The sequence below is a fragment of the Microchirus variegatus genome (assembly GCF_963457635.1).
Source record: "Microchirus variegatus genome assembly, chromosome: 15".
NCBI lineage: Eukaryota > Metazoa > Chordata > Actinopteri > Pleuronectiformes > Soleidae > Microchirus > Microchirus variegatus.
The window spans coordinates 22892335-22911920 of record NC_139816.1 but is presented as its reverse complement, the minus strand read 5'-3'; the positions used below and the strand labels follow the sequence as shown (position 1 = coordinate 22911920).

Sequence of the window (19586 nt, the reverse complement as noted above, 5' to 3'; positions counted from 1 at the left end):
TGCATTTCGTTGCACTGTACTGGTGACATGTGCAATGACAATAAAGTTGAATTCTAATTCTAATTCTAATTCTAAAATTAGTATCCCTGTTGGCAGCCATGTGTTCAGGGCGTAACATGCGTCATGTGTCAGAACCTTATGACACATGAAGCTGGTTACTTGACTTTACCTGTGACCAAAAAAACGGAGGTGGAAAGTAACGAAATACATTTACTCAAGTTACTGTATTGAATACTTTTTTTGTGTATTTTGTATTTTTTAAGTACAATTTTGTATTTGATTTTGTATTTTACTTGAGTACGTATTGACTCAAGTATTGTACTTAGTTACTTCATAAATCCTATCCGTTACTGAGTAAAAATAAAAATTCAGCACAATGAAGACCTACTGGTTCTGGTGTATATTTTCCCCAGGGGGAAAATATACACCAGAACCAGACGAATGATGATGTGATTAGCACCAGCACTGGTGCGTGAACATAGAGGGCGTGCGCCAAAAGTGACGTAATATCCTGTGTCACGCCGGGCGCATGAGCTCCAAAATAGTTTTGGGTTTCTGACCCTTGTCATATTTCTTCTACCCTCACACCCCACGCAAAGTAACTAAGTAACTTTTACTTAAAGGGGAAATAAGTAGTTTATAGTGCCATCTAGAGGAGAGGCTGAAATTTACAACAAAGACCTGCTGCTCTGCTCACCCCCTCCCTTCCCTGAGTGCTACGGTATCCGCAGCTGGTCAAATGTCGTCCTCGTTGTCTTTCTCCGTGTCAGCAGATGAGGTTCGTGAGGTGAGGGAGAGGGCGAGCTACCGCGGCCGTAGCAGACGAAGCGGCGAGAGTGGAGGCGGGACTTCCGCTACAAGTAAAGAGACGCTTGTTTTGTTCTCTCGCGTTTGTCCTTACAGGCTCGGGTAGAAACATGGCGTCTCGCTGCTAACAGTGGCTATGCAACCGCGGTCCGCGGTCATGTTATTTTACATGACTTTTTGAAACACTACGTAAATTAAACAAAAACTATTATACAGCGTCGAGACAATGCAGGAGCACATAATATGTATAAAAGAGTGGATTTTGGGTTATATAAACCCATAAATACTACATATTGTACCTTTAAAGTACATTTCAAATTAACTACTTTTTACTTCTACTTGAGTACATTTCAGATGACTACTTTTACTTCTACTTGGGTAATATTTTAACTTGAGTACAATATTTTAGTACTTGCTAATCTCTCTGCTAATAAAGTTGTTTCGAATTAAATATTAATCTCATAAAAGCACACACACACAACACCTGGTCGTTACCTGATCACCGTGGATGATGACAATCATTGGGACATCAGCCACCTCAGAGTGATCCCTCAGTAGGCCAAAGCCCTCAGCCAGAGCCATCGCTGCTTTGTCCCCTGGACTGTCTGTACACACACACACACACACACACACACACACACACACACATACACACACAGGTCAAAAGGTCAGGTTATAACTAAGTGTGTGTGTGTGTGTCTGTGTGTCTTGCCTTGAATATGCTTGTAGTTGTATGTGACGTCCATAGGTGTGGTGCTGCCTATCGATTTAGTGTAAATCATCTGTCCAATGAGCGTTGTGTCCACACTGAATGGAGTCAGGTTTCCATAGCGATCCCTCTTGCTGCAGACGACGTCACTGTTCACCTGGCAGGGAGGGAAACGGTCGTGGTTACAGTTTAGCACATGAGTATTAATGTGTTCACACCAACTGTCCTGATAATATAAGACGAGATTTGCTATTAAAAAACCCAAATAAACAGTCACTTGCATTTTAGTTTTTCACCAGAAAGGCGCACACTTTTGATACATTCCTGTTTATGAGGACATGGCCATTTTTAAGTCCTAGCTAATGTAGCTGTTACTGTAGCCAGAAAGTGTGATATCTGTGTTTTAGCCACTAGCTGCTAACATCAAATACCTAGCTAAACTCATCAAAGCCACAACATATAGCTACAACAGCTAATGTCAAACATCTGCAAACATTGTTTGCTCAGACAACTTTAGCTGTCTAGCTGGCATGTATTAGTCGGATGCTAAGGCACTTTTCGCAGGTAGCTGCTAACGTCAAACGGGACCGTACCTATGTTCCCCGGGTCCTATGTTCCCCGGGTCCTATGTTCCCCGGGTCCTATGTTCCCCGAGTCCTATGTTCCCCGGGTCCTATGTTCCCCGCTTTGTATGTGACCGGGGAACATAGGACCCTTTCTCTAACCCTACCCTTTTTCAAAAAAAGGGTCCTATGTTCCCCTGTCACATACAAAGTGGACCTTTTTTGGGAACATAGGTACGACCCCCGTCAAACACAAGTGGACATGCTAAATGTAACTGCTACAGTCAACTACCAAAGCCACAACTTCAAGCTACAGTATCTATTAACATCAAAAAACAACTACACAGTGTCAGCCCCATGTTCCCACATTTCTAATAATGTTTTTTCACTGAACATTTAGAAAATTAGGCCCTATATTCCTACAGCCCTATGTTCCCACATTTCTAAGATTTGTATCATTTCTAAGCCACTGTGTAGTGGAAGCTGTTTAGAGTTACCCTGGCCTGTGCAGTTCCCTTGCATCATTTTGACACGTCCTTTGTATGGCTCCTTATAGTAAATTGAGCCTTGTATTTTTTTTTTTAATCTTTGAAATAGTATAAGAATTAAAAGTTGAAAGTTGAAGGAATTGAAAGTTAAATGTGTGCTGTGTCTCAATTGCACTAACTTAACCGAAGTTAAATCCGGTATGAGGGTTTGTCACTCCACAGAAACCCCATGTTGGTGTAGCAGTTTTAAGTTCAAGAGAGTTTGGAAGCTAGCTTACTCCTTCAAATCGCCGGCCGCGGGAATTAGTGGTGAACCCTTAACTACCAGGAAGGGGTAGACATGTGGGAACATAGGGGTGTGGAAACATAGGCACGCTCCCTTTTAGCAGCTAATACCAAAAACCAATGCTACATTGACAGACTAAAGCTACTTTAGCTTCTAATGTCAAAAATTCTGCACAGCATCCTGCACCTTAAGCTAACAGTGAGCTGCAGTCGCGGTTAAAAAAAAAGAAAAAAAGAAGTGAAATGCAACTTTTTTTTTGTCAAATCCAGAATAACACGTTTGATTGTGTTCGTTGTTTTTTTTTCCCCGTCAAACTAACCTCAGCAAAAACAAATCCACAGTCAAACTGGTATGAAACCTCTCCTTCCTTAATGGCAGCGACAGAGGCTGGACCACAGCGAAAATATCCTGGAGACCAAACACAGACGTGAGATTTATCATCCAACCATCTGCTTTCATGAAGTCATATGTCCATTTGTCCATGTGTACTACCATCGCTGGTCTCCTGGGGCGTGGAGTCCACCACCTGCCATCCGGAGAATCTACTCGGCAGATCGTAGCGACAGATGAACACCTCATTCCAGCAGTGGTAGTTCCTGTGGTGGAAGTCGTAAACATCCCATTACTAAACTGACGTGTCGTTGTTGTTTATTGATGACAGTAATTTTTTACTTTAAGATCTTTAGGATTTCATGGTTTTCATGATTTCAAGTCTTAAAAATCCCTGCATTTAAGGATAAGGGTTAGATGCAAGGATCTGAGACGACCAATTGTATACACCCAACAACATTGCCACAAATTCTATTATGGTGTGTGTCTTTGTGGACCAACCATATGGAGTCCCTGGTATGGCGTTTATCCGGTGTCCCGTCCATCTTGAAGATTAGGTCGGTCTTCAGGTTGCCGGTGTTGTCGTGAGCTGAGGAGAAGTTAGTGATGACTCTCGCTGGGATGCCGAGGCAGCGCAGGACTGCACAGAGACGTGAAAAAACATTTCAATGCCAAATTAAAACCAAACCAGCTTCAGACTTCTTGAAATTTAAGATATATATGCGTAAAAAACACCAGTCAGAAAAATGTTGCAATGTAGCAAACAGACGTGGGTACGGTTTGCTTTCACATATGCATAGTTCTAAATGAACCAAAATAGGGTAAGGTAGGCAGGCAGTCACAGACCAAGACGTACACACACTAAATTAGTATTTCATACGTTGCAGACAGTGCACCATGTCTGCCTGTCACTGATTCAACTAGACCGTTTCGTCGTGTTTGGTTTGGTTGCTTTCACACCAGAGGAACCGTACCAAAGTAGGGTGGAAAAAGCGATCCAAGACCTGCCTGAAGGAGTGGTCGGTTGATTTGGTGCGCACCAAAGGACCGAGATTACATTCACACCTACGTAAACGAACCGAACCAAGGGAAAGGCTGTAGGTGTGAAAGCACCCTTAGTCCTTTGGTCTGCTGGTCTCATAGTCTGTCTTTTTATCGGTTGGTCTACTGGTCTGTTGGACCAGTACTCAAAATGTGTTATGGCGACACCTTGTGTCTCTTACAGGTGTTAAAGACTCCAGCGAACACCCAGCACTGCGCGTAGCAGACGGGAACTCCACTGTTGACATAATTCAGTAAGATTCTGGTGCTGCCGGTCCAAGCTGTAGGGGGTGTTCCCATGGAGAAGTCGTCACTCCAGTTCCCCACCAACACGCCATCATCGTCCTGAGCATTTATCTGAGGGAAGAGCGAGGACAAAGGTAAAATGAGAAGAAGTCCTCGACCTGCATGTGGGCCTATTTATTTTCAAATCCTGATCTTTTCGAGACACTTTCGTCATAATTTCTTTATTTTCCTTCTATGCTCCGTGTTCTTCTCACCATGGCCGATCCCTTCCTGATCACTTTGATGACGTTGCCTCGGTCTGTGATTGGCATCAGAGATGCATCCAGGATATGAATGCAGGCCTCCAAAATGCCATGTTCAAACTGCCAAGACAGGAGACACATACACCTAAGTTTCGTCTCAGAAACAGACATATACATAACATATTAGGGTGCCAAATGTTCCAAAATGTTATACTGTTAGAGAACATTTATTCCCTTAATAAAAAAGAGAATATTGTAATGATACAAAGATGTTACTTACTTTACCAAAAGATTTGTTCCAAAAAACATTGAAGCAAAATGTTGTAATGTGAATTTTTTTTTACTAATGTAACAAGAATGTTATTTCAACAAAATGTTTTGCAAAATGTAGTACTGTCATGAATAAATGTGAGAAACATTAATTAAAAAAATGTTTTGAAATGTGAATAAAACTTTAACATTAACATTACAAAAAACATTTCTGTGCTTTGGGGGCGTAGCTTTTTCCACAGGGTTGATGGGCGGGGCTGAGATGTGATGTGTAATACCTGTCCATACATCCAGTTGCGGTTTGCGACAGCGCCAACAGTCCCCTGATACAGCATCCCGATGTCGTTCAGGACGTACTCATTACGTTCGCTGGCATCGGGGACAAACACACAATCCTCTGCAACAAAAAAACAGTATTACAGTACGTATGTCAAACATTTATTTTGACTTCAGACAGGAAGGTTTCTTTTAACAACTCAAATTAATATTTATACATCTTTTAGATGCACAATAGCTGGAATCTTTAAAGAAAAAAAGATGACTTTAAAAAAAGATTTGTTGGCACTTAGCCTTATTCAGCCTGACCTCTTTTTAGTTTAATTAGCTTTATAGTTATAGGGTCAGCCAGTAGGAGGCAGTAAAAAGTGAGTGCATGTGTACCTGGACACCAAGCGTTGAACAGTACATACAGGTCCGTCATGGTGTCTCTGTTGGTGTACCCGCCATTCACTGCGACATAGGTGCGAAACTTCCCCACGATGGCGTCCGCCCTCGGGGTGATGCCCAGAGTTACAGTGTTACCCACAGACTCCACGGTCCGGCCGGACCACGTGCCACATGAGCTATTAGATGAATTTGTGCTGCAGCTATTGGGCCCGAACACCACAGTGATCAGAGAGCCCTTATTGGATGACGGGCTGGAACCTGCAGGGACAAAACATCTGGTTAACGTCCATTTATTCTGCAGGAGTCAACAATTGACAGAAATTGCGAATGTGATATGACTCATAAATGGTACAAGTCATCTTTGCTTCTTAATTTTCTTTGTTATAGAAAACAGAAAATCTAATAATAAGGATTCTGCAGTTCTTTTTGGCACCTGTCAACAAATACAAACACTATTTACAGAGAAGTTGCAACACTTTATAAAAATGCAATTAAAAAAATGGCCGTTCAACCCAAGGACTTCCTGTTGGGTTTGGATCATGGTCATAATGTATTTTTTTCTTCATCCCGACCTTCTACACTTGTACAGATGTTCATGCATGTACAATAATTGTGCTGTTCAGTGTGAATTTGGACAGGGGGTGGCACACTTATTGGCCCCTCCCACATCCAATTTTTGACGCACATTCGCCAAACCTCTTTCAGACCTACATTTTCACCAGGTCTGTGAGATTTGGTGCATGGGAAAGGCCTCAAAAAACGAGATTCATTGTTGAATCACTTGAATCAACCAACAACAACAAATGCATGTTAAAAAAAATGTGGGTAGTTATAAATATATATAAATATATATCTGTCTTTCAGTATTTTGTGCCAAACGTAAAAAATAAAAAAACTCACCAATGCGGAACTCAATGTGGAAGTCGTCGTCCTGGGTCACAGGACGGCTGAAGGTCACTCTCATGACAAACTCCTGACAACGGCGGATCACCAGGTTGTCGATTTGGTAGGAGGTCGTATAGTGGTTTGGTTTGTTGACCTGTTGACACATGTCAACGTTCTGCACCGACAGAGCTCCTGTGAGGACAGATTAAGGGACAGTACACTAATTAACACTTTCTCTGGCGTTGCACTCAATTATGAGGGGGTTAACGTGCATAAAAACTCTTGAAATTTGGCACGGAGGTCAGGCGATAGTGGCAGAGGGCATAAACCCATTCATAGCCCCAGAGCTCTAAAGCCCCCCCAGAAGTCGGGTCATTGTCAGACAAAAGTTGTCAGATTGGGATTGGGAAAGTCAGGCTTAACTTTCTCAAGGAATTTTTTGGAATATTTGATGCAAGATAATGTGGTCAAAATTGCGTTAAATGCTACACTTTTTTAATTTTGTGTCTAAGTTGCACATAGTTGTTCTGATTTGAACCAAACTTGGTACAATTGTTGCTCTCATGATTCCAAACTAATTTCTAGGTACTTCCATTATCTCCGCCCATCCAGAAGTTGGCCATTTTGGAAAAACAAAAATGGCATTTTTTGTTTATGCATTTGAACAGACTCATCCTAGCACGTTTGAGCTAGCCACGCCAAACTCGGTCCATATGTTCGAGACAAGTTCATGATGAATATTCATCAAAAGATTTTCTGTACGTGAAAAGGTGTGGCCTCAGCGCTCCGACAAAGTTGAAGTTAAAATTTAAGGAAAAAAACTTGAAATTTTTACCGTAAAACAGAACTACATGAAATATCTCACAGTCATCAAATATGGTCATTTCAAATTTAAAAAAAAAATTTATTATCTGGTTTCATATGGAAGAGAGGGATTGTGGGTCAGTAACACCCATGAGGTGTAATGACCTGGTGCAAGTGCCCTGGTTTCCATACCTGCTTAAATAAGTACCTTAACCTTCCTCCACGTACTTTCCATGTTCTCTGTGCAACCACATGCAATATGGGGATTAGGCATATTGGACACTTTTATCTCATTTTGAAAAAAAATTGGATACTCTAAGTGTGTGTGACATTGAATGCTTATTTTCTTTTTTTGTCTCTCTGTCACTGATGGACTGGAAAGTCACATTTTCACAAAACGAATACACACAAATTAATTCATGGACTTTGGCAGAAAATGTCCCTGAATGAAAATAGAGCAAGATGATCGAATGAGGGAGACGGTGAGGTCAGGTCATGAGTCCTAGTTTATTGTTTTTTTTTCTTGTCTTGACTTGAAATTCAAATAGCATTGCCATAACAACATATATCACTTTAAAACTGTGGTTACTAATAGCCACAACATTTACATACATAATGAATACAAAATAACACATCTAAGAATGTGAATTCTGCTAAGCATGTGTGTTGTTTGTGATGCTCAAGTTGAAATAAAGTGAATAACTTGCATTGCACAATGAAGACAAAGAAAAAATAGAAAATGTGTTTAAAGCTGAACAAAATAAATGGTACCTTGTGGGTATGATCTGGGTTTTGCCCCTGCACCTTCAAAGGGTTCAAATTCTGGAATATCATCATCGTCAGCCAGGTTAGTGGTTGGCACCTGAAACATTGTAAAATTTACACAAATAAAGAAAGGAAAAAATAAAGTATTTTTTCTTTTTTTTTTATATAAAAGTGCAACAAAAGATGGAATACCTCTGCAGCGAAACGCCCCTTAGATTTTTTTGAAACCCGTGTTTGAGGCATGGTGACTACTTCACACAAAGAGAGAGCCAAACAAACCTGGAATATAAAATCAGTAAAATCATTTGTTGTCATCATATAACCACTATTAAATCAGAGTTAAAATGAATATAAACCTCATTGCAATATTAACAGAAATATGACAATAAAAGGTTACAATAAAGGTCAAGTAAAAGCTAAAACATATAAAGAGTTAAAAGTAACTCACAAAATCAAGTATAATAATCATTTGACATATACAGTACATATACTGTAAAACAAAATCTACTTTCTTCTTCTGTAAAATCAAACAAAAATATTTCAAAACATTTTCATCAATGCAAAAAGCTCTTAAAACAATATGGTAGAAAATTATGTAGCATTCATATGCAAGCAAACATAATAAAATATTCAACAGCTGAGTAAAAGGTAATATATATATATATTTGTGATAATGCATTTAAAAATTCATGAGAAGATAAAAACAATCCGTTGTCTCACAACATTCAGAAGCTGTGATGTTTAGAGAGAAAAAATAAGGTGAACACTTTAATAAGGCTACACACATTTAGCAAAAAAAAATATACATTAATTAAATATATTTAAAAAATATATTTTTGCAGAGAAATAATAATGGAGTCTCACCGCTGCGATGAAGGAGAGAAGTTTTCCTGACAAGTCTCTGAGATGAAGGATCAGAGTTTAGTATCAGTTTATATACACAAACTACTTCCTCTTTTTACACACACACACACAAACACACACACACACACACACACACACACACACACACACACACACACACACACACACACACACACACACACACACACACACACACACACACACACACACACACACACACACACACACGAGGACACTCATTCCTAGAACCTAGAAGAAGCTCTTTAACCAAAATAATATTGTCAATGCTAAAATATAATTATTATTGTTAAATTATACCTATTGCATTCCAATAGCGAGTGAGTCGGCTCAAATTTGGGTCTAAAACGTGATGTTTTAAACAAGTTTTTGAAAGATTTCTAAAATGTTTATATTTTCTCGTTTTTATGAGAGGTGGTCTCGTAATAAAGTAAAAAATTTGGACACACTGCGGTGTGATGGCAAAAGGAACAACAAGTGCACAGAATACCTGAGAACTTTTCTTGAAGACTGTTGGAAAACTATATACATATATGTGCCACTATGAGTAATTATCAAAATCATGTTTTATGTTTCTGTAATAGTTACTGCACAAGTATGTAGAACACAAATTATATTTTTAATGCTGAAATATAATTATTATTTTTATCCATGAATTTTCAAAATGTAAAATGTATTCACTTGTATTCCTGAACAGAAAAAGTGTTGAATGCTGAGTAATTAAAAGAAAGTGAATTTAGTTTGTTATTTGCCAAATAAATAACAAGATCATTTTTAGTTTTAAACATGTCATTTCTGAAAGAATTCTAACATATTTATCTGTTCTCATTTTTATGACAGGCGGTCTAATAAATGTGTATTTTAGTAAGTAAATCAGTCTTTATCTCACTAGTTTAATCATGTTGGAGCCATATAGAAATGGTCTTTATTATTGTTAATATTGTTATCGTTAACAATAATAATAATAATAATAATAATAATAATAATAGAATCATTTAGTAATTCAAAGTAATGTACAATTCACTTTTATTTTGTGGCATTTGGTCATATTTAGCATTTTAAATTTGTATTATAATTTTTTGTGTTCATTATCGTAATTATTTAAGGCTCCTGTTTCACGTGCCAACAAAGGTCTTTTTTTGGTTCAAAATGATTAATCATCTGCTCTATGTCCCCATCGAGCAGGTGATTAATAATTTTTTTATTTTTTAAATTGTTATATTGAGAGATTGTGATGTGTGTCTAACAGTTGACTACACATTCCACAGAATGTATATTCTATATATCATATATAGTTGTTTCATTTCATTGTCCTGGAAGACAAACAACAATCAGGTTGCTAATATTCCTGACACATTAATATAGTTTTTAACTCATTCAATTCGTTTTCAGATAAATAATTATCAGAGTGTGTGTGTGTGTGTGTGTGTGTGTGTGTGTGTGTGTGTGTGTGTGTGTGTGTGTGTGTGTGTGTGTGTGTGTGTGTGTGTGTGTGTGTGTGTGTGTGTGTGTGTGTGAAAGTGACATCAACCCAAACACACTGATCTGAGGTCACATGGTCACTCTGACCTCAGAACAGCTGAAACAGTGATTTATTTAACTTCTGCATTTACTCTGTTCTATTTGAATTGATTCATTTAATGTAGTTTTTTTTCCAGTTTGTTGTTGATATTCATTAAATATATAGAAATTGGATTTATTCTGTTGTTGTTTTAAATGTCAATTGTATTTGATTATCAGTGAATTTAAAAAGATGACGTTTTGTTTCACAGCTGCTCACGTTTTTCAGGGCGACTCCACTTCATTTCTACAAAAGCTGCAAAAAGAGATCGACCACTGTACGATAAAGTCTCTGATCTCTACGTCACATGTTCGCATCTTTATCTCACTGTTACACAGACTTTTCCAAAAGGAAAAAGAAGTTTGTAAACCACTCACTCTCCCACACCAAAGTCCATAAAGAAAATCAGTGATTTTAACATCACAGCACACAGGAGTTGTTGATCCACTTCTGCCTCATCACTAAGTTCAAATGTCTTATTTTGTTAATTCGGCATTTAAAATCCTTCATTCAGGTTTAAATCAGTGACACCAAACTGACCACACGAGGCAGCAGTAGACCAGCAGCTCCTGTGTCCCTGTGAGCTAAAATCACTGATTTTCTCGCTGGACTTTGGTGTGGGAGAGTGAGTGGTTTACAAACTTCAGCTTCCTGTTGGAAAGGTCTGTCTAACAGTGAGATAAATACATGGACATGTTTTCTAAAGCAGGTTCTCAGCAGCAGAGGGCGCTCACAGCCCTGAATAATCCCTTTTACCATCACATTATGTGTAAAGATGCTGTTGTTGATGTTCAACTTTGTTGTCGCGTTGTTTTGTATTTTTACCTGAATACGATTCCACTGCCTTGTCGTCATGGCAACCTGCAGCCGATTTGTTTACAGCTCAGAGTTAAAGTCTAGTTGGTGTTTTATAGACGATCAATAATAATATAATAAAGACGATGGGCGCCCTCTGCTGTCACGTCTCATCAGTCTTCAGGTGACGTGATGAAGATCAACAGACGGTCTTTTCTGGGCAAACGTCCAGACGTGAGTCAGTCTTCAGGTTTCAGGACGATTTGTCCTCACAGGACGAGTCACCGTCTCTCTCCCCCTCCTCATTGTCCTGACTCATCAGAACCAGCAGATGATTATTATGGTCTGTCAGCAGAACAGCAGGACACCAGGACAGCAGGAAATGGCCAGAAAAACCAAAAAGTAAGACCACATCAGAAATGAGAGGACAACATAAAGGGCCAGGAGGGTGAGGGACAAATGTCAAACAAAGGACAGAACATGATGTGGACAGAAGGACGAGGTCAAAAGACAAAGTGACAGAAGAAAACGAGAACTTGGGTCAACTCGTCTCTGAGACAGGAAGTGAAGCGAGGTCAATCTGTCCACATGTCAACAGTCTTCACTCTTTAAAGAGACAGTTCACGTCTTTTAAAGGGACACTGTGTAGTATTTATGGGCTTATATGACCCAAAATCCACTTTTTTATACATATTATGTGCTCCTGCATTGTCTAGTCGCTGTATAATAGTTTTTGTTTCATTTTCGTAGTGTTTCAAAAAGTCATGTAAAATAACATGGTCACTAACACTGTTAGCAGCGAGACGCCATGTTTCTACGGGAGCCTGTAAGGCATGGGTGTCAAACTCTGGCCCGCGGGCCAAATTTGGCCCACCATGTAATTTCATTTGGCCCTTGAGGGCCTTTTCTCCTCAATGAAGATGACGAAAACGTCTCACAGGATACGTCTGACTGATGACCTTCGTTCGATAATGAAGGTTGCCTCAGCTCAAAGCCTGAACCCCGACATTAATGAACTAGCATCCAAGAAAAGATGCCAGGTATCTGTCTTGGGCACATCAGATTAGATCAGTGTGTCGCAAACTGAGCAGTAAAAAGGACTGAATGGTTGATTTATTCATTGTTATTTTATTTTCAAATTTATTAGCTTGTGGAAAAAGTTAATGTTGATATTTACCTCAGAAGGCTGCAAATAGAAAAGAGGCATTCAATTTTTTATTTAAATTTTATTTAATATGCCATTGATGTTTTTTCGTTTGTTCTTTGAAAGTTGATTTTGCACTTTTAAGTTATATAAGCGTTGCTTGTTCCATATTCAGTGTTAAAACAAATCAGTGTAGCAAACTGAGCAATAATTAACATTTTATTCATGCACTTTCTCTTGCTACTTCAAGGCTTGAATGTTTGATTCATTCATTATTGTTATTTTATTTTCAAATTTATTATTAGCCTGTGGAAAAAGTTTATTTTGATATTTACCTCAGAAGGCTGCAAATAGAAAAGAGGCATTCAATTTTTATCCATCCATTATCTACCGCTTATCCTGTATTTAGGGTGCATTCAATTTTTATTTAAATTTTATTTGATATGCCATTGATATTTTTTAATTATTATTATTATTATTATTTGAAACTCGATTTTGCATGTCACTATAAAGTTATATAAGCCTTGCTTGTTCAATATTCAATGCAAAACTTGTTTGGGTCCCTATTAAAAGGTTAATTTGTTCAACCTTGGCCCGCGGCTTTGTTCAGTTTTAAATTTTGGCCCACTCTGTATTTGAGTTTGACACCCCTGCTGTAAGGACAAACGCGAACAAATCAAGCGTCTCTTTACTTGTAGCGGGAGTCCCGCCTCCTCTCTCTCCGCTTCATCTGCTACGGCCGCGGTAGCTCGCCCTCTCCCTCGCCTCACGGACCTCATCTGCTGACACGGAGAAAGACGACGAGGACGACATTTGACCGGCTGAGGATACCGTAGCGCTCAGGGAAGGGAGGGGGTGAGCAGAGTAGCAGTTCTTTGTTGTAAATTTCAGCCTCTCCTCTAGATGGCACTATAAACTACTTACTTCACCTTTACAGTTTTTCTCAATTGTTTACACACAAATACTGGTACTTGAGACACAATGACCACAACAGGTTACTCATGCACCAACCCCCTGAACCAACTCTGCTAAACTACAAGCACAATTCCTGCTTTACACTCAAATTGCAGTTGTAAAACACACTTTTTTCAAAACACTACACACAATACTCTGCATTTGGCACAATTTTCATGAAGAAAATCTCTTGTTTTTACAAGGAACACACTGTCATTCAAAATTCTAAAGTGAATTTCCCTACTATGCAAACTGACTCATCACATGGGAAAACACCTGTCACACAGGTTTACAATTTGCAATCAGTGCTTTAGCATAAAAGGGTTCTGTTTTGTATGTAGACCATTGTGCAACTTTGTGTTGGTTGGGATGTACACTGTGTACATTGTTTTTGTGGGAAATATATAGGAATACAATATATTTGTTACTGTGTATTTGTGTGTTTTGAGTATAAAAATAATCCATCCATTATCTACCGCTTCATCCTCCACCAGAGGGTCGCGGGGTGACATAGGGCGATCGGCGGGGTCACACCCTGGAAAGTTCACCAGTCCATCACAGGGCCTATAAAAACAATATTCTAAAATATTTTACACACTTATGTAATGTCTGTAGTAAGTGTAACACTAAACACCAAAAAAGGCCTAAGTCATTATGATCAATGGAGAAGAAGTGTTTTCCATTCATCATAGTGTTTTACATTGAGCACATCAGTGTTCAACTGGTTCTTATAAATGTCTGTTCATATGATGGTTTGTGTGTCATTTGAAAACAAAATTGTTACGAATCCCGTTAAGAGGAAACGAAGATGTTTTACAGAGGACCCGAATGCAGACAAGGTAAGTATGTAAAAAACCAGTGTTTATTTAGCCTGAGTTACAGGAAGCTAGCGAGCATGTAAGTATTGACAACGGGAGAGAACGTGAATAACTAGCGAGAAGGGGAAGGGAAATGTCAGCGATTCCACAGAGGCAACAGTGGGGGTTCCAAGGAACGAACTCACTCGAGATGGAGAGACGAAGAGAACAGGAATCCAGCTGAGGAGGTTGCGGGTGGAATGGCGGAGGTTTCCGCTGACGAGGAGGTGACGCCGTGAGGAGACAAGAGGAGGAAGTGATTCCGGAGGTAGGTAGAATCCACTGGAGCCTCGTGTCTTCTCGGCCACAGGAGACGTGGTGACCTAGGTGGAACAAGATGGAGTATTTCTTTCAGAGTCAAGTTTCTAGCAGCAAAGTAAGAGAGACTGTTACCAGCTAAGCGAAACAACGAACTGACACCGGTGATCCGCGAAGCCCCGCCTTATGAGTCCTCCTGATTGCCGATCAGGAACAGCTGAGGAGGAGCGGCGCAGGTGTAGATGATCACCGGTGTCATCAGGAAAGTAGGGTAGTAGAGTTCGGACTCCACCACCGGTTTAAGGAGGGAAACATGGAACGTGGGGTGGATATTGAGTGACCGGGGGAGCTTCAGGCGGACAGCGGTGGGATTGATGACCCGATCGACAGGAAACGGGCCGATGAACCTAGGTGCCAACTTGCGTGACTCAACTTGGAGAGGGAGGTCCTTCGTGGAGAGCCATACTTTCTGGCCAGGTTGGTAAGTGGGAGCAGGGATTCTATGGCGGTTGGCCTGTTTCTGGGTCTGTAGAGAGGTCCTCTGGAGGGCTGATCATACTTGCTGCCATACCGCCTGGCAACGCTCGAGGTTGGCCTGCACCGAGGGAACAGCTACCTCCTTCTCCTGGAACTCAAAAAGAGGGGGTTGGTAACCGAGGGAGGCCATGAAGGGAGAGAAACCAGTGGAGGCAGAGATGAGGGAGTTGTGTGCATACTCAATCCAGGGGAGGAAGAGGCTCCACTCAGATGGATGGCGAGCGGATACACAGCGGCGCGCCACCTCCATACTGTTTCTGGGTCTGTAGAGAGGTCCTCTGGAGGGCTGATCGCACTTGCTAGCATACCGCCTGGCAACGCTCGAGGTTGGCCTGCACCGAGGGAACAGCTACCTCCCTCTCCTGGAACTCAAAAAGAGGGGGTTGGTAACCGAGGGAGGCCATGAAGGGAGAGAAACCAGTGGAGGCCAGAAACAGGCCAACCGCCATAGAATCCCTGCACCTGGGTCTGTAGAGAGGTCCTCTGGAGGGCTGATCGTACTTGCTGCCATACCGCCTGGCAACGCTCGAGGTTGGCCTGCACCAAGGGAACAGCTACCTCCCTCTCCTGGAACTCAAAAAGAGGGGGTTGGTAACCGAGGGAGGCCATGAAGGGAGAGAAACCAGTGGAGGCAGAGATGAGGGAGTTGTGTGCATACTCAATCCAGGGGAGGAAGAGGCTCCACTCAGATGGATGGCGAGCGGATACACAGCGGCGCGCCACCTCCATACCGTTGACCGTTCTGTTTGGCCGTTGGATTGTGGGTGGTACCCTGAAGACAGGCTGGCAGAGGCCCCTAGTGCTGAGCAGAATGCTTTCCATACCTGTGACACGAACTGGGGGCCCCGGTCCGACACGATGTCTGGGGGGAAGCCGTGCAGGCGGAACACATGATGGACGAGAAGGTCAGTGGTTTCCAAGGCAGAGGGAAGCTTCTGGAGAGGGACATAATGGACCAACTTAGAGAACCGATCGACGATCGTCAGTGGTGTTGTTGAAAGATGGAGGAAGACCAGTGACAAAATCAACCGCTATGTGGGACCAGGGGCGATGAGGAATGGAGAGGGGATTCAGGAGACCAGCAGGAGGGCGGTTGGAAGACTTCCCACGGGAACAGACGGGGCAGGCGGAGATGAAGGTGGCAGCATCCAGAGCCATGGTGGGCCACCAAAACCGCTGTTTGAGGAGGTAGAGAGTACGGGCGGTACCATGGTGACACGCGAGTTTAGAGGAGTGGCACCACTGGAGGACCTCGGAGTGTGTAGCAGTGGGGACGAACAGACAGTTGGGTGGTCCGCCACCAGGGTCCGGCTCGGTATGCTGGGCCTGAAGTACCCTCATCTCCACAGGCCAGGAAGCCGCGCCCAGGATGCAGGAAGGGGGAAGAATGGGTCCAGTCTCCTGCTCGGGAGGGTCGGGAGCGTAGAGGCGGGAGAGAGCATCAGGTTTCACGTTGCGGGAGCCAGGGCGGAAGGTGAGGGTGAACTTGAACCGGCCCAGGAAGAGGGCCCACCGGGCTTGTCTGGAGTTCAACCTCCCTGTAATTCTTAATAAAGCGTCTGTAAAAATTGGCAAAACCCAGGAAGTGCTGGAGTTGCTTCCTGGTAGAGGGTGTAGGCCACTCCTTTACTGCCGAGATCTTGCTGGGATTGGGAGAGAGACAACCTTGTTCGACGATGAACCCCAGGAAAGGGACGGACTGTGTGTGGAAACAACATTTTTCAGCTTTGGCGAAAAGTTTATTCTCCAAGAGTCGTTGGAGAGCCAGCCAGACATGTTGGACGTGTTCTTCTTCAGTCTCTGAGAACATTAAGATGTCATCTAAGTATACAAACAGGAATCTGTCCAACATGTCGCGCAAAATGTCATTAATGAGGTTTTGAAAAACAGCAGGGGCGTTGGTGAGGCCAAAAGGCATGACCAAATACTCAAAGTGCCCGATGGGCGTATTAAAGGCAGTCTTCCACTCATCCCCGTCCTTGATTCAGACAAGGTGGTAGGCGTTACGTAAGTCCGGCTTGGAAAAAATCTGTGCCTTGCTAAGGGGGCTAAAGGCAGCGTCCATGAGGGGTAACGAGTAACGGTTTTTAATTGTAATGTCATTTAATCCTCTGTAGTCGATACAAGGTCGAAGGGAGCCGTCCTTCTTCTCCACAAAAAAAAATCCCGCCCCAACGGGAGAAGAGGAGGGGCGGATGAGACCAGTCGCCAACGACTGGTTGATGTATTCCTCCATGCTCCTCCGTTCGGTCCGAGATAGATTATATAACCTTCTGGAGGGCAGAAGCAGCTGGCACCAGGAAGTAGGTCATAAGGACGATGGGGAGGTGAGGAGAGTGCGAGGTCCTTGGAGAACACCTCTGCGAGGTCGTGGTAGGTCTCCGGAACGTTGAGGTTAGGGGGTTCAGGAATGGGGTCTGGCTTGCTTGCCTGGGAGGGTTGAGCGGATCGGAGGCAGCGGGAATGACAACTCACGCTCCAGCTGGATAGTTGACTAGTGGACAAGTTGAACGACGGGTTGTGTAGAGCCAGCCAAGGGAGACCCAGGATGATTGTGGCAGAAGAAGCAGGAATCAGGTAGAGTTGGATCTCCTCCTGATGATTGCCGGATAAGGTGAGAGTGAGGGGCATAGTGTGGTGTGTGACCTCTGCCAGGCGGTTGCCTTTTAGGTCGGAGATTGTCTTAGAGAGAGGAAGCGGAACAAACGGGATACCAGTACGTTCAGCAAACTGAAGCTATGTCCCAAATGCGAGACCGCGGCCGAGGAAGGGTGGATTCGTCAACTGGATGTTGTCAAATTACGTCACAGCGCAGCACCGTCGGCTGTCCCGAATGAACCGGTCCACCTTGACTGCTCCGTATGCGGCCGAGATATTCGGCCGACGTTAGCTTGTTTTTGAAGGATAGGTCTGGGGTATCCTTCGCAGCCGACAGATATCCCACAATTCTTTGCGCGCCAGCAGCAAAACTTTTCCAATCCAACATGGTGGACGTGTTGCGGGAGAAGCGAGTTCGTTTTCATACATAAGTATTACAAATCAGAATGAAATAAAACAAATTAAACGATTCTTCTGTTTTAAATGTTCCGCTATTTATGTAATTAATAAGCACAAGTCACAAGACTAACCGCCACATTTGCTGTTCGCTGTGTGCTGTGTGCTGCCTGTAAGCACCGTGAAACGGTAGTTTCAATCACGGCGTAACTTTCAAACTTTTGTTTTAACTTAAACTTTAATTAACATATATGTGGTGGTTTTATATAATACTTATTTCACCACGTACACTGATTGTAGTTGGTGGCAAGAAAGAAATATACGTTAATCATTTTATTTTCAAATAAAATGATGCTCGATGTATTCTCCTCAGAGGTGAGCTCACCTCTTCACTCTGGCAAAGACATAAATGTTGTTGTTGTCTTTCCTAAAAGAGAAGTGTAATGTTATTATGCCTATAATGATCATTTTAACTGTGAAAGGGGGCAGCAACATGTCATTTAAACCCCCGTGCTAAAACTACATCTTCCCTTGTTGTCTTTTGTCTCTGAATAGAACTATTTTGCAAAGAATGGACTTGCAGGAAAATGTAACTCCCTTGCAGGCCAAAAAAAACAACTTAAAAAGACAACTTAAGATAAATATTAAGTAAGGATATGGTATTTTGTAGTATGTATATACTAGTTAGATGTCTGTTCGGTGTTTTACATTACATTTGGTTTATCTTGGGAATTAATAATATACTTGTACTTTCATTGTTGTTTTTGTTGACTTGATGAATCCCCTGTTTCAGGATTGCAAGTGTCAGAATGGGGAAGCCCACTGCTGCAACTTTGCCCTGCAATGTCCTCAGGGATGGAGTGCTTCTGTCCCAGCACCTCATCCATGAGGACAGACAGACCAGGGCAAAGTTGCAGCAGTGGGTGAAGAGGAGGACGATTGGGTGGAGGAGGAGGATGATGATGATGATGATGATAATTATGATGAGGAGGACCCAAACAGACCAGAACCTCCCAGAAGAGGGACAGAGACGGTGAACTGATCGACCTCCTCAGGGAAGACATGAGGAGAGAAATGAGAGGAGGATGGATGAGGATGAGAGGAGACTCCTCCCTATCCTTGAAAGATGTGTCCCCATATTTATTATATTTTTGTTTATATTTTTTGATAATAAATACACTGTTAAATAGTATCTTGGATTTTATTATTTTAACATTAAAAGCTATCTATGTATGTGTGTGTATGTATGTGTATATATATATATATATACACACACGTGTGTGTATAAAAATGTAATACACAAAACAAGCACTATTAACTTTTACATTAAATAGATTATCAATGTCTTGGTTGAGAAGATCCAGAAGCACAACCAGGGCTTCTCTGCTCAGCTTGAAATCTGCCCATGTGTCGTCCTGCCTGAAGAATCTTTCCAGCATGAGAACAAACATGTTGATCCTACAATAGTGGAGAAAAACTACTTACTACTTTACTTTTACAGC

General features: G+C 41.9%; 1 protein-coding gene across 1 annotated transcript; it reads right to left on the bottom strand.

Annotated features, from left to right (window-relative positions):
• Positions 1–155: 155 nt before the first annotated feature.
• Positions 156–15340, bottom strand: LOC310937530 (coagulation factor XIII A chain-like; the record flags this gene model as incomplete). The annotated part of the gene is made up of 13 exons (XM_083901813.1): positions 156–169; positions 1520–1673; positions 3173–3261; positions 3346–3449; positions 3685–3823; positions 4407–4581; positions 4725–4832; positions 5261–5379; positions 5643–5906; positions 6549–6725; positions 8109–8199; positions 14442–14618; positions 15125–15340. The coding sequence occupies 13 exons, from the start codon at positions 15338–15340 to the stop codon at positions 156–158; spliced, it is 1827 nt and encodes a 608-aa protein (XP_083757939.1).
• Between the last annotated feature and the right edge of the window lie 4246 nt (positions 15341–19586).